Source organism: Panicum hallii, chromosome 4 (genome assembly GCF_002211085.1).
Source record: "Panicum hallii strain FIL2 chromosome 4, PHallii_v3.1, whole genome shotgun sequence".
Classification (NCBI taxonomy): domain Eukaryota; kingdom Viridiplantae; phylum Streptophyta; class Magnoliopsida; order Poales; family Poaceae; genus Panicum; species Panicum hallii.
This window is the reverse complement of record NC_038045.1, coordinates 47,063,092-47,079,284: the sequence shown is the minus strand read 5'-3', so window position 1 is coordinate 47,079,284 and position 16,193 is coordinate 47,063,092. Positions and strand designations below refer to the sequence as shown.

General features: G+C 45.2%; 1 protein-coding gene across 1 annotated transcript; it reads left to right on the top strand.

Moving 5' to 3' along the window:
• The first annotated feature begins 9,258 nt into the window (after positions 1-9,258).
• LOC112889296 (potassium channel KOR1) lies at positions 9,259-15,949 on the top strand. The gene is made up of 11 exons (XM_025955855.1): positions 9,259-9,905; positions 12,364-12,652; positions 12,769-13,108; positions 13,236-13,531; positions 13,705-13,785; positions 13,895-13,993; positions 14,095-14,316; positions 14,418-14,603; positions 14,687-14,762; positions 14,921-15,215; positions 15,308-15,949. The coding sequence occupies exons 1-11, from the start codon at positions 9,658-9,660 to the stop codon at positions 15,717-15,719; spliced, it is 2,544 nt and encodes an 847-aa protein (XP_025811640.1). The 5' UTR covers positions 9,259-9,657; the 3' UTR covers positions 15,720-15,949.
• The last annotated feature ends 244 nt before the right edge of the window (positions 15,950-16,193 follow it).

The following is a 16,193-nucleotide window of genomic DNA, read 5'->3' as shown; positions in this document are numbered from 1 at the left end:
GAGCATTTCGGGTGAAAATCTAGACCATGTTGGTCGGACGACGACGACGCCTATGGCGTCACTCCCTCCTTGGAGGCGTCCTCTTGGAAGCTCTCATTGGTGGTGGTCGTCTGCTTGGGGAGTTTCCACTTCTGCGCCCGTCGTCGCTTAGTTTCCTCTACATCATCCAGGTTGCCTTGGTCGTCGGTTGGCGGACGCTTTGCCTCCCCTCTCTTCGCTAGCAGATACTTTGCCGCCATTCTACTCTAGCGGATGCTTTGCCGCTGTCATCGTGTTGGTTGGAGATCGCTTCGGAAGGATGATTTGCCGCCGTGGTTGGTTGGTCGGGTAGATGTTTTGCCACCTTTGTTGTGTTGTAGACCTTCGCACCTTTGATGTTATAGTTTCCTTTAGCAGGTTCAGTTGTTTGGTTTTAGCTAGGTTTGTGGTCCAGGTGAGTCTGCTCCCTAATTTTCTTGCTGTTGTTCTTGTTTGTTGCTAAGGTTGTCCGCCAGTTGTTTGGTGGTGCTCTGTATTTGCCTTAATAGCCTCTGCCTATTAAGGTTTGTAATGGTTGTATTGCTTTTCTGATAATGAAATACGTGCTTAGGCATGTTCGTGAAAAAAGTATTCTATTTTGTAAAAATTAAAAATATTCAAATTTAAACTAAAAAAACTCATAAGAAGTCCATTTTAAATTAAAAAAAATATGAAATGGGTACCAATATTTTTCTAAAAATGTAACTATCTATTAGCATTCTTATTGTCAGTTATTCGAATTCAATTTTTTCCTATTCCTAGTAATTATTTACTTGCAGTTATGCCTATTAATGTTGAATAAATAAAATACAAATAGAACAACAACAGATAGGTTATAATTTTAGGAAAACTTTGGTACTAATTTTATATTTTTCTGATCTAAATTGAATTAGTTTTGGTTTTTTTATATCTAACTAGAATTTTTATTTTTTAAAAAAATAAATAGAAAACAGTCTTTGAAACCACTCAAAGGGCCAAACTTATCCGGTTTTGACAGTTTGATGTCCCTTGTTGTCTGGTTTTCTAGTTGAATGTTGAAAATCAGACTTTTATGATAGTTTGAGGGTGTAAATCAGACTTTTATGATAGTTCGAGGGTGATACAAAATTAGATAGCTTGAAGGAAAGACCATCCTAGCTAGGTGGTATTAGCCTATCAACCCGTGCTCCCACACGGGCTAATTACATTTAATATAAAATAAGATTTATAGTTTATAATTATAATTATCTATCATACACTCTCTTTCATCTATTAAATATTCTAACACATACTCTAAAATACGTATTTATCATTATCTAGTTGCAATAGATTTTATTTGCATCACACCTCCATGTGTGTTTGATATATATTTAATTGAACCACTTGTTTATAAATTGGTACTCTTATCTCTTCCATCATACATGAATACATGATGACACATATCGTGGGTAGTATTTTATATAAAAAAATAACATAAATAATATATTAATAATGATAGAAATAGTAATTTAGAATTTTATATTGGTGCACTTTAATATTTGGTTATAATTATATAATTTAGATTCAGATTTAGGAGTTCCTTTAACTTTTAATAATAACATAATTGGATAATTTATATGCAAATTTAGGGGGTTATTTGCATTGTTTTTACAATGGTATAGGTGGGTAATTTACACGAAGATAGAGGTTACTTTAGATTTTTTATAATGGCAGAGGTGAGTAATTTAGATACATGTTATGGGGGTTATTTTAGTGTATTTTTATAATGGTAGAGGTGGGTAATTTATTAGAAAAAATAACACATCCAATGACTATAACGATTAGAGTTGTCGGATTGATGATCGGATGTTTATAATTTTTGTGAGAATTTCTAGGATTTTTCTATTTTTTTAAGTATCTACCTAGGATCATAAGTGGTTTCACATGGAGGCTTGAAAAGTAGGCTCAATTAGTAATTAGTAATAGTATGATGGTCATCCACTTGTTTTCAGCATCCGTGAAGCTAGCTATGCATGCACTTTTATCAATTGTGTGTTGCTTTAGTCAACCAGTTATGATTCATTAACAAGTCTAAGTTCTTTGAACAAAGATCAGTTTCTTAGAGTGGTCAATTGCTTCATTGCTTGCAATGCAAGTGGCCAGCGGAAAGGGAAGGCCTAGTTTCAGAACCTTCTCAGAAAGCATGGACGCATTTCATGCTGAGGTTTCCGAGCAAAGTTGGCATCAAACTGGCCTTGCTCCACTGCAAATTGACCCACCATCTATGCCCATCAACTTGCGCAATTTGATGATCCTTTGAAGACGAATTCTTGCAGTTCACAAATTAGTATATAATTCTTTTCATCAAAATAATGAGCGACATATTGGCCGATCCTGCGAAATTCCCCCTAGCAGGCCTAGAGGTGGTCGTGACGTAAATGTACCAGATCATGTATAATAAACACGGGAAAGTGGGTGACAGTGCACAGGAGAGGTCGAGCTTTTTGTGCGATCATATACGCTACTATCCAAATCTACGGTTAATTTAAATTGCCTCACACTGACGCAAAGCAGCAACAATTCCTGACAAAAGCTACGGCCACAGATGAAGCAGTACTGCAACCGGCAGCATTAGTTGTCCTAGAATATTCAGAGCAAAACAAAAAAAAGGGGGGCATTCCCTCAAAAAAAACAAAAAGGTGCAAAAGGAGTTTCCATTTCAATTTTTAAATTTCAGGCAAATTATTGATGCTATCAAGATTAGTGACCTGCTGTGCACATGCTGAAAAGATTCTCTTTTTCATGGATATATAATGCCTAAAGGAGTCATAAGTTTACATAAACCTGATCCAAAAGTAAAGAAGAAAATGAGGTGGCTAGAGTCCAAAAAGGCATGTATGCAGTCCGGTGTGCACTAACTCAACCTTGCTCTGTCCATTTAAGCCACCATACCATCTAACCTATTGGTCGATTGGCTGTGCTGTATGTCACTTTGAGACATCAGTTGCAACCGATCAAGCTATAAGGGAAATAGACTTTGGCAGCTGTGAAAACGAAATCTAGGATCCCATGTCGAATGTAGAATTTTCTCGATTAAGTGTGAAATGGAGTACAAGATGCGACATGGCTGATGTAACAATGGGTTTTGCTGGTTTATTCAAGGGTGCCATAGTGAGCTTGTACAAAAAAATCATTATGTGGCAATCATCACTACTACTCCCTCTGTCTCAAATTATAGGTCGTTTTATTTTTTTCTAGATATATAGTTTTTGCTATGCATCTAAATATACGTTATGTCTAAACATACAGTAAAAACTATGAATCTAGTTATCCGTAAAATAAACTATAAATTTAGAAATATCAAAACGACATATAATATGATCATTGCCCATTTACCAAAATAAACAAAAAGTTATATTTTTTAAAATATATATATATATGAATATTTATTAAAAGATGAAGTAATCTTGCAAAAAAATACATTAGCCACAATAAATTTTGTTGAACTAAATTTATTGTTATGCTGGAAATTGTTGCATATTTACTTGAACGATTATTATTGGCTTCAATTATTGTCTATTTTTCTCTACTACGTATGATTCACAGATTTACATGTTATATTGATATTAGTTGAGTTGGATGGAACCGAAGTATCTCAGAACATCAGTCCCAGGCCTGAGGCTGCATGACACATAGCACAATGAGTGTATTAGTTAGAACTAACATGACACGTAACGCAGAGATGGAACACGTCTTGGATCACCGACGCCGCATGACAGCTGGAGGAGCAGCTGCTGCAGTTGGATCATTCAGATGCAATCAGCAGCGAGCCTTCACCAGTCCGGACCTTTCCTCTTGTGTACTTGCCTTGTCACTGAAAACCGCATACAGTAGAAGCGTAAGATCAGGGCACAACGGCAAACTCTTGATCGAGTACCGTCAGGACACATCAGACGGTCTGAATAAGCTAGACCAGCCTGACCAATTCTAATCTGTCAGATAGCTTCGGCCACAAACTTCTTTTTGTCTAAGCTCCTGGATGTACAAATAATGCCGGTGCAGTCGATCGACAGCTAGTTGGACAGACTATTAGAATTCCATTACTTGGTCTAAACACGCCTTCGTCGTCGTGATTATCGTGATGATAAGGATTCTAGTTACGTGGACAACAGAGCCTGAAACCTGGCTCTACCCCTCTATCTACTAGTAGTATCAGCAAAGCATATACATAAGCAGTTCATCCATGGTTATCAGCAGACACAAGGCAGCATCTCAAAATTTTATTTAGAAAATTAAAAAAGCATGTGCATGTTGATGATGCTTATACGTATATTAACACAACATTCCTTTTGTTTGTAAGTGATAGTAATAGACCAATCTTTTATTTGGTATGACGACGACATAGTGTTAACTTCTTTTCCTATCCAAATGCATCGTTCCGGTTACTTTTAAAAAGAGATAAGTCGTTTGGATTCAAAGTTTGAAACGTATACATTTTCCTTGCTATAAGTAATTGATCTTATGAAACAACTAGGTTTAGTTTCTTCTGTATATAAGTAGCTCAAAAAAAGAAGAAGAATTCAGACGTTCCAAAAGGCCGCCTAAAATTAAACTCGCCTGCATGAGCGAATGGAAGGGCGCAGCTGCTCGCGTCGGCTTACTCCATCGCCTGGAATTTTCTGCACCCCACTTGTGCTGCGCCAACGGCGGGGCGCGCTCGCGGGTGAGGAGGCCAGCCGCGCGTCGATGGAGTGCGACCCGCCGCAAGTTGGCCAGCTCCGGTGGTCCGATCCCCGCCGCCACCGCCGAGCTCGGAGCTCCTGCGCACGCAAGCCGCCTGATTGGCTCGTTTGGCGCATCGAGCAGTGTTTCAATTCGAACACGCGAATTTTAATTCCCATGAATTTTGGCAAGGGACAACGACGGACAAAACAGGAATTTGAATGTCCTAGCTAGGATTCTACGTACTAGGATGCAAACGTGAGCTTGTGATGATGGGGCTTGGCGGTCCTGGATACATGTATGGTACCGTACTACTACTGCGTACTACAATAGGAAATGGAGAAGTTTGCTGCAGGACCGGCCCGGAATTGGTTGGTTGGTCCTGAATTCAGCACGCAGTGGCATGGAGAATTCATTCGCATGCTACCCGCTGTTGCACGCAGGTTGTGCGTGGTTGGTGGTCCGGGTGGGCCAAGCCAGCCGGTGGACGAAAGATGCCGAGCCTAAACTGGGGGCCAAGTGTGTGATCAAGTCAACAAGAACAGGACTATATATATAGCTATAATTCGAGCAATGGAATTACACATGATCCCCATTTCATCACCAAAGATTTCAATGCCACAACACGTACGTGGATGTACGGGTGCCTCCTAGCAGCAGCGCAGTCTAGGATCACTAGATCGATCAAAGCGATTTAACTGCGGGCACGCATCACAGTGCCCACAAAGATATGCAAGCAAAGGCAATTCAATTCGAGGGCGTGCACTCGCTTTCCTAGCTAGCACTACATTATCAAAGGGAATATACGTAGCACGCTCCTGACAACGTCGTACGCTCACAGGCCGTGACACGAGATCGAATCAGTTAAGAGTTGAGAAAAAAATAGTACGTTCCGAGGCGCGGTGGTAGCAGCTCCGACGCGGACGAAGCCTCCTCGGATCCCCGACGCATCGAGCAAGATCAGATCTCGGCGTGGTCGATCGTCGACGCATGCGTCCGGCCCGTCACGCAGGATCAGCCGGCACTCTGAAAAGAGAGATCGTGCAGCAGTGCAGTGGCCACATGATTCGGTGGTTGAAGTGCAGAGACGACGAACCATGCCAAAAGCTACTGGCTCGTCTTCCATTATCCCGGTCATCATCACACAGAGTCAGGTAAATTCAACGTCGTCAGATCAGGCCAGGCATCATCCATGGTGGCTCAGACGGGCACGAGCTAATAGCTTTCGGCGCCGGTAGAGATTTGATGTGTCCGAGCTCTGGTATTCTGGTAAGGTGAGAGGCTGCAGGCCAGGCATCCGTGCTGGATCAGACAGTACAGCACGAACCAGCGCACGAGCTATAGGAAGCAGAGGGAGCCAGGGAGCGGGGATCCATCCCCTCTATAGGTTTAGCAACTTTTCTAGGCTGCTTTGGTCCAGATAGGCACCCGTCTATCCCGGCTTTATCAGTGATCGATGGCGGAGATGACAAATCTTCTTGTGTTGATCCCTCTAGTCATCTCACTTTGATGGTTTCCTCCACGATGGGGGTGCACCATTACTGGCTAAGGATTTCATGTCCATGACATCGTTTTGGGCAGAGCTGATGGTAAGACTTTGGAATAACTATCCTCCTGTTCCCTTGGTCTTAGGACGTTCCAAATGGCACTGGTATGTAAATCAGTAAATGGCATGTAAGGGATATGGTTTTATCCACAGATGTGGCGCAAGAGCAAATCGGATTGGTTTGGAGTGTGGCCCTCGGAATGGTTCTCAAGCAGTGAATGTGGATATGCGTAAGGAACATGTTAGGTTACGATTGTGATTTTGTTGATTGTGTGATAATATAGTTAATGGACTAACGAGAGAGTTTAAGTTCGTAGAATTTCTAGATCTTATAAATGGAGTCCAATCCATATACAAGACAGTCCAAATCGTAGTCAAGACATTCAAGTTGAAGTAAAGAATCAGACGGTTAAACCGATGGCGTCATATTTGAACCGAACGGTGTATTGGTGAGTTGATAAAGCAACCAAGCGTAGAAAGATTCACTAGCACCAGTTAAACCGACGGATCTAACAGAGACGTCGGTGCATTAGTGCTGGGATTACTCGGAGAGCATGTCTTGGCTCCAGAAGATTTTTCCAAGTAAAGTTTTCAGCACCAGTTGAACCGACAGCATAAGTGGAAGCGTCGGTACATTGGTAGTTTACTGATACAAAAGCGTTTGAAGTTGGAGAAGCCTGAAGATCTTCAGCACCGGTTGAACCGGCACCCGTCGGTATAAGGCATTGGTGCAATGATGTCAACAGAAGAAGACAGTTGGAGTTCAACGGCTAGCAGGCAGGGGTCAGTATGACCGGTTAAATCGATGGTGGCGATCGGTTTAATCGACGCATATGAGCTGCCCCCAGCCTATATAAGGCCTCACCACGGTTTATTTGAGGCTGCTGGAGCTCGTAAGAAGCTACAGAAACTCTACTGCAGTTCTTCAAACCAACCAAAAAGCTCATTGATCAAATCGCTAGATTCAGCACAAGCTTTGTGGGATGTAGCGCTAGGCTAGCTCTAGAGAGAGTGTGAAAGCAAGATGTTGTGACCTTATGCTGGTTGTTGGGTGAACCTCAAGCTTGTACCTCGGTGTGCCGCCCCCTTGGAGTCTTCGTGGCTCGTTGGTAAATTTTTGACCCTTCAGCTTGGTGTGGAGCGGCGACGATGGCTTTGTATGGGGGATGAGGAGACTCTTGGAAGCTCCGTAGTGAAGGTGGCATTAAGGTGACTAGAAGACTTAGCGTGACTCTTAGTGGCCGAGCCTTTGTGGCAAGTCAAAGGGAGTCCCGGAAGAGACATGGTGACCGGGAAGTAATACTCTTAGTGAGTGCTTAAACAATATGGATTAGTGGTGGCTTAGTGGCTATTGATACCACGGATAAATCCTCATGTCAATAGTTTGCTTCCTCTCATCCCCTCCTCTATATTTCCGCATTTTATACTTGCAACTTATGTGACTTTACTTTCTTAGTGTAGTATCTTATTAGGATTGGCCATAGGTTGCAAAACTTGTTTGGGATAAGAATTTCACACTAGATGAACTATAGTTGTACATCTAAATAGCATGTTCTAGATTATATTTTGTGCAAACTAGTTTGAGCCATAGGTTAAAATTTTAGAATTGCCTAATTCACCCCCTCCCTCTCTTGGGCTACGAGCACCGGTTCCTTTTAATACGCAGCTCAATAGAGTAGCTATGTTTGCGGTGGAGAAGAAGGTTTCATTAGATTCAACCGTAATTTTGATATAGTCTTCATATGTTTTGCTTAATACAAATCAGGTATAAGAGGTCCTATTGTCATCTTGTCAGAAAAAAAAATGCTGGCGAAGAAATTTTATTTTTCCAGTGGTAGCTTCGCAGCAACATAGTTCACACTATAGTTTGACTAGAGTGCTATAATCATTAAATTTGATAAAATGGCTTTGTAAGGCTTGAATTGAATGCCCACATTGCTCTTATCGTGGATTCAAAATCATTGTCTATATGAAAAAAATATCGCTTTGGGTGGTTAACACAGGTGGTTGTACTTGTACCCTGCTTATCCGGGCAAGTTCTGCGTCATGTGTGTCTTTAAGTGATGCAACTGTTTAAACTCACTCAGTCCTAAGTGCACTTCCAGCTTTGTCCCATTTAAAATTATCTTAAATTTCAAAAGGTTTATAAAGAAGAATATATCATCCATACACCATAAACTTCCAGCGCTGTTTAAGCAAGGAACATCATAATCCGCGAGCTGCTGAGCTCGGAGTTGTTTTGCAGGAACGGATGTAGTTTCTTTTTAAAAAAAACATACACCAAAATCATCCATGGTAACCGAGGATAAAGCGAAGCCCGTACATTTAGCTGACAAAAGAAAAACAATATACTCCCGGACGACAGCCACAGACCTCTCTGGTGTTGCTCTTGTTAGAAATACTTACGCGAGATTGAGATGTAAGGAAAAAAGCTAGCTGATACAAAGGAAGAGAGACACACTAAGAGCTCTTGCGGCAGCACACACAACTATGCCTTTCCTCTTATTTCTCTTATGCTGAACTGATTACACATACTCATATTTAAAGATTCACACCGGTGGCATGCTGTCTCTTGCGCGTGCTCAACTAGCCGCAAGAGTCGGATCACAACTACTTAAACTCGTCCACTAATTAACTACATGCATGACTCATAACTAACGCGACCAGCCACACCACGCACATCTGCATGGTCAGACCACTTCTTCCTCCCAGGAAGTTATGAGTCATGCATGTAGTTAATTAGTGGACGAGTTTAAGCAGTTGTGATCCGACTCTTACGGCTAGTTGAGCACGCGCAAGAGACAGCATGCCACCGGTGTGAGTTTTTAAATATGAGTATGTGTAATCAGTTCAGCATAAGAGAAATAAGAGGAAAGGCATAGTTGTGTGTGCTGCCGCAAGAGCTCTTAGTGTGTCTCTCTTTTTTTTTTATCCGCTAGCTTCCTTCCTTGCGTCTCCATCTCGCGTAAGTATCTCCAACAAGTGGTATCAGCTCTCCCGGCCCTTCGCTTTGCCGGCACCGGGTGGGCCAGGACAGGAGTCGCCTGCCTGGCTGCCCGCCCGTCCCGTCCATCCCACCGCCGAGGCGCCGACCACCATCCATCCCTTCCCCGTCGGCCGTGGCGGTTTAAACCCTTCTCACGGTCACGGCTTCACCTCCCCCTGCTCCCCTTCTCCTCTCCCCCCACCCCTCGGTGAGCTCAGCCTCTCCGGCCGGCGCCTATAAATAACCCCGCCTCCCCGTCTCCCTCCCAGTTCAAAACGCTCGCCGCACGCCGAACGCTTGCTGCCCACCGAGGCCCCACCACCACCAGCGGCTGCCGCCGCCACTACTGCCGCGCTCGGGACTCGAGCCTTCCACGCCGCCGCCTGCTGCGTCGGGTCGGTAATAACCAGACCGCGGACGGGGGGCGATGGGGAGGGGGCTGGGGTCGAAGCGGAGGGTGGCGGAGGGCGACGCGGAGCCGGAGGAGGAGGAGGAGGGGTCCTCGGAGGAGTACGAGGTGGAGGTGGTGCGCGACCACATCGCCTCCTCCCGCGGCAGCCGCCTCGCGCTCTTCGGCTCCGACCTCCGCCTCGGCCGCTTCCGCCCGCGCCGCCGCAGGCGCGAGGGCGGCGCCGAGGGCTTCTTCCAGGACCTCGTCATCCACCCCGATAACAGGTACGCAAACCCAGCGCTCTCCTCCCCCAACCTCCGCAGCCTCGTTGCTCTAGAAGCTTCCGCTTCCTCTTCCTCGCTCGCGCCACGGCTGTTGCTTCTCCTGGAAGCTGCATGGCGGCGAGGCGACGCGAAACGGCGAGCTCGATCGCTCGGCTGCGTCCATCCGATCGGACGGCTCGCTCCAGCGCGCGATTTCGCTATAATTGAGCAACCAGGACGGACCAGATAATTAAATCCTATTTTAAAACACTTTTAACCGCGCATATTGAGATGTTTTCTGTTGGATATTACCCGACCACGAGTGAATCCCCGGCGGTGAATTTCCCGGGATTTTAAACGTTTTGGTCTGATCGATGTGACGCGTACTAGTACGTTCGTATGGTGGATGACCACGCGATGTGGAGGCGATGGTGAGCAGAGTGTGCATCAGCATCACAGCCGCAAATTTCTCGCGGGTTGATGATGATGGGATCGCCAGCTGCGCAAGCTGCTAGCTTGGACTGCCAGCCACGCGGTCACGGGGTAGGCTTTGACGGCCACACAAACATGAGCCTAATTTAATTGGATCACGCTGGTAGTTGTTTTTGCACGGATTTTTTTCCCCTTTTCCCTCCTGTTTTGACCGGTTACTGTGGGGAAATCCCCCCCCCCCCCGGTGAGATCATTTTCCTCCCCTTTTTCGTTCCTGGAAGAAGAGTGTAGTGACTGATTCACTATATGAAGCTGAATAACCAGGTATTGTTTGTCAAATCCGTAGGGGCAGCTAATATGCTTGGTAGATTCCACACAGCACAGAAAAATACTTGCTAGATTCCTCTTGTTAGAATTGGTTAATGCTGTCATGACAACTTGAGCATTATACTATCACCCGCGGCCGCTTGATTTCGCTAGCAGAATGAGCACACAGAACTAAACTAAAGCATGAAAAATAAAAGGAAAGTAGAGCACCAAAAGTGAATTAGTATCTGAAAAAATCGCTCCCTGTGCAAACAAAAATTCAACTGAAGAGAAGCTGTTTGTAGCGTCAGCTATCTTCCTCCTGCATGAATATTCAAATTTTCTGGAGGTTGCCTTTGCTACCTGTCATCCATCCTCAATTCCTCATCTTGGGTTCTTTCTGTCATCAGGCAGCATCAAAACTTTGTAAACTAATTAAAACCCTCCCTGCCCGACATTCTTTTCTTTATTTATCATGGCGTAAACGAGCTGAACACTTAGGTACACATGATCTTTCTAATTTCTGAAGAAAATGAACATGAACATAATATTGGAGCTATCCACATCGATCCTCCATGCGTGCTTAGTTGTTAATTATCAAGCAAAGGTCAAACAATACACAATAAATAACGCTCATCCGCGCGCTTATCGCAATAGGACAACTAAGCTATAGCTTATACGAGCACCCTTCACCTTAAAGGCCAACCAGTTGTACGGCAGCTGAAGAGGTTCAGCACTCCGAGTTTGATTTGGTTACTTCTGATTTTGACGGGTGGGTTTGAACGGGGCTCGAGGCCAAAAAATTTCCTCTCATCAGGATGCCCAGAGAAGTTTTGGACTGTTACGGGGGAGGCATTTGGGATCACGTCTTAAGCAGTTTTTAACAGGGGTGCGTAGGTTGCCAATCTGTAAGGTCGTGGAGTAATCTCCTTGACAGCTAAACTATTGTGATGATGTGGACCGTCATAGCTTCAATCAGCGGCGATCACGCATAATGAAATCAGGTTAGTGATAGTATGCATAATTTTTTATTCAGCAAGCTTGATCCTTAAGAGCACAGCCCTACTGCATGTCCAATGGCTTTGATCAACCTCGTTAGCATCAACATGTATTTTTTTCTGCTAAATTACTAGCTGTTATTAGGCGTGAGGTTTAAATAATTTGCATGGTAAACCTGTCGATCTCTGTTTCACCCTTACCTGGTGATTGTGACGGGAGATGAGGTGCTCTGCTAGCGTCTCCTAAATTTATATCATTTCAAGTAGTCCTTTTGAAGCTAGTTTATTGCCAGTAGGATCATTAGATGGATGCACAACAAGCGGATCCCACTCACGGCCACATCGGTCACCTCAGACATGTGCATGTGCTCCTGAGAATGGGTTGTGCGTCTGAACTCACCTGGAACCATGCAATTTGGTCTACCTACTTCTTCTGACCTAACAAGCAAGCGTCGTGTGTGGTTATAGATCCTGTCTCTGAACACGTACCTTGCAAAGCAACAAAATCATAGGGCTTTGTAATGAACCAAATTTTAACCATTTTTTGCTTTAAATAAATTGATTTTTACCAACGTTTTGAGCCTGTTTTACCTAAATATCTCAATTCTTGAAGCACTATACTCATGAGTCATTACTCATTACTAGCTGGTGGGTTTGGAATTAGTGTTCAATGAGAATATGTTTATAAGTTAGGTTCATAATTTCCTCATTTGTGAATCTCTTTTGGATGGCCTTTTCTGCAGGTGGTATCGGTTATGGACCAAGTTCATACTGGTTTGGGCAGTGTACAGCTCCTTCTTTACACCCCTGGAATTTGCCTTCTTCAGAGGGCTCCCAAGAAACCTCTTCTTGCTGGACATAGCTGGACAAATTGCATTTCTTATTGACATTGTCATCAAATTTTTTGTGGCGTACCGTGACCCAGACACGTATCGGATCGTCTATGATCCCACAGCTATTGCCCTCCGGTATTTCAAGTCAAGCTTCATATTTGATCTTCTTGGTTGCTTCCCATGGGATGCCATCTACAAGGTTACTCTTCTGCTTGAGAAAACTTTGAGCTCGTTAGTTATGCATTGGTGTTTATGCTGCAATCAAATTTCGCTTTTCTGTTGTGATTAGTTCTCTCATGGTGAATTCCGTAACAGGCTTGTGGAAGTAAAGAAGAAGTAAGATACCTGCTGTGGATTCGCTTGACACGGGCTCTGAAGGTTTCAGAGTTCTTCTGGCATTTGGAAAAGGACATACGTGTCAACTACCTTTTCACAAGGATAGTAAAGCTTATAGTTGTGGAACTCTACTGTACACACACAGCAGCCTGTATCTTCTATTATCTGGCTACAACACTTCCTGAATCAATGGAAGGGTATACATGGATAGGGAGTTTGAAGTTGGGGGACTACAGCTATGCCAATTTCAGGGAGATCGATCTCGCCAAGCGCTATATAACATCGTTATACTTTGCCATTGTCACCATGGCAACTGTTGGTAAATTTTGGTCTCCTAATTTTCCAACACATAATTTTCACCACTCCATTTTCATTTGTCTCTTAAAATCTTAGCAAATGCTGGTATTTAAAATAGCTGAAATGTTCTTTTTTCTCTCTCTCTGCAGGTTATGGTGACATACATGCTGTTAATATCAGAGAAATGATATTTGTCATGATCTATGTTTCCTTTGATATGATTCTAGGAGCTTACCTGATCGGTAACATGACTGCACTCATCGTGAAAGGCTCGAGGACTGAGAGGTTTAGGGACAAGATGAAAGAAGTGATCAGATATATGAACAGAAATAAACTTGGAAAGGAAATAAGAGAACAGATCAAAGGACACTTGAGGTTGCAGTATGAGAGCAGCTACACTGAAGCTTCCGTCCTTCAGGATATCCCCATTTCTATTCGTGCAAAGGTGACGAGCCACAGTTTTGTTATGCTTCCATCCTTCCTGGAGTAGTTCTGAAAATTGTCTTGGTTGCAACTGTCAGCTTAAAATACTAGTGCTCCAGTTGTCCTTCGGCTATACACAGAACATCAACTGTCTTATGCTACTTGGAACTGATGATAAATGTATTGCATTTGCAGATTTCTCAAACACTATATAAGCCATATGTTGAAAGCGTACCACTGTTCAAGGGATGTTCAGCAGAGTTCATTCAACAGATAGTAAGCGCCCTCTGTTTCATTCAAATTATGCATGTTGATCTAATGCATACTCTTTTTTATTTTTGATAATGTTCCCAAGATCTATGTAACATGTTATTGTGCTTTATAGGTGATCAGGTTGCAAGAGGAGTTTTTCTTACCAGGAGAAGTCATTTTGGAGCAAGGAAGCGCGGTTGATCAGTTGTACTTTGTTTGCTACGGTGCACTGGTGAGTTCAAGAGCATGTAACAACCATCAGATGTTTCCATAAGCATCTCCTGCTTGAGAAAGTCGGTACCTGTGTTTCATACATGCCCTTGCTCTATGCAGGAAGGTGTTGGCATTGGTGAAGACGGCCAAGAAGAGACTGTGCTGATGCTGGAGCCAGAGAGCTCCTTCGGGGAAATCTCCATCCTCTGCAACATCCCGCAGCCCTACAGTGTCCGCGTCTGCGAGCTCTGCCGGCTCCTGCGTCTCGACAAGCAGTCCTTTACCAACATCCTGGAGATCTACTTCGTCGACGGGAGGAGGATCCTGAGCAACCTCTCCGAGGTACCGTACATACGCAGCGGAAATAGCTCTTGGTGCCATCGAATTCTGCAGTTGCTTTGGCCAGTGGATGATGCCGTTGATCTGTTCCTGGTTGAGTGCAGAGCGAGTACGGCGGGCGGATCAAGCAGCTGGAGTCGGACATCACGTTCCACATCGGGAAGCAGGAGGCGGAGCTCATCCTGCGGGTCAACAGCGCCGCCTTCTACGGCGACCTGCACCAGCTGAAAAGCCTGATCCGGGCTGGGGCCGATCCCAAGAACACCGACTACGACGGGCGGACTCCTCTGGTACGAGCAGAATGCCTCTGCCATTGGCACTTAACTGATATCAGCTCAACAAGTTTGTGATGTGATCTACGTCTTCCTCGCAGCACCTCGCGGCTTCCAGAGGGTACGAGGACGTGGTGCAGTTCCTCCTCGGCGAAGGCGTCGACATCAACCTTACCGGTATGACGCCACGCTCGATCCAATGCCATTTTTTTTCTTTTTGTTTCTGATGAAAATTAGATCCAATGTCATTGACGTCCCTGTTGCCTTGCCATCTCCAGTTTTCTTTCCTAGATTATTGCTCCCTGTTTGATCATGTTAACATTTTTCCTTACCAGATCAATTTGGGAACACGCCGTTGCTGGAGGCGGTGAAGCAGGGGCACGAACGGGTGGCGGCGCTGCTCTTCGCCAAGGGTGCCAAGCTGAGCCTCAAGAACGCCGGCAGCCACCTGTGCACGGCGGTCGCCAAGGGGGACTCGGACTTCATCCGGCGCGCCCTGGCCTGCGGCGCCGACCCCAACTGCGGGGACTACGACCACCGCACCCCGCTCCACATCGCCGCCGCCGAGGGCCTCTACCTCATCGCCAAGATGCTCGTCGAGGCTGGCGCCACCGTGTTCGCCACGGACAGGTATACGTCCAAGCTTGGTCCGATGCCAAGTTTGTAGTAGCAACTTAGAACACGAGGTTGACAGTGTCACACACTCACGCTGTGGTGTGCAGATGGGGCACCACTCCGCTCGACGAAGCGCGCAAGTGCGGCGGCCGGACGCTGCTGGCGCTGCTGGAGCAGGCGCGGGCCGACGAGCTATCCAAGTTCCCCGAGCGCGGCGAGGGGGTCAGGGACAAGATGCACCCGCGGCGGTGCTCGGTGTTCCCGTACCACCCGTGGCGGGCGGCGGCAGCAGCCACCGGCGCGGGGCGGCGGAAGGAGGGGGTGGTCCTGTGGATCCCGCACACCATCGAGAGCCTGGTCGCGTCGGCGCAGGAGAAGCTCGGCGTCCCGGGCCCGGGAGCGCGGCTGCGGCTGCTCTGCGAGGACGGGGCGAGGGTGCTCGACGTCGACATGGTCAAGGACGGCCAGAAGCTCTACCTGGTCGGAGGCGAGGACGACGATCAGGAAGATGGCGAGTAGAACACTGTAGAAGGGCCGAGGGCGCCAGTCGAAGCGTTGTATCCCTGCATTGCACGCTTTTTTTTTCACCTCTGCATGCCGGCCGGTTGTGTTGTGTCGCTGTACATACGCGTGCAGTAAAGAGAGAGAAGAACCACCGAGCCTGTACAGATTGGGCTGATTAACAGTGTATGCAAATAAGAGGTCGAATGAAAAGAAGTGAAATATGAATGAAGATGATTCAAAAAAAATATCCATGGCGATCACCCTTGTCCATTATGAGAGGACTGGAGGGAGAAAAAGAAGGAAGAAGTTCGTCCGGATAATTCAGATGTACCGGATGGACTAAGGGCTTGATTGGTTGGCAACCAAAACGTGGGCATACTAAAATATGGATATGCCAATCTTTTTTATCAAAATGTTGGTAATTTTAGAAGGTGAGTTACTTTTTATTTCCAACCAAACAAGTGTCAAAAATTTTTGGTATACCCATAT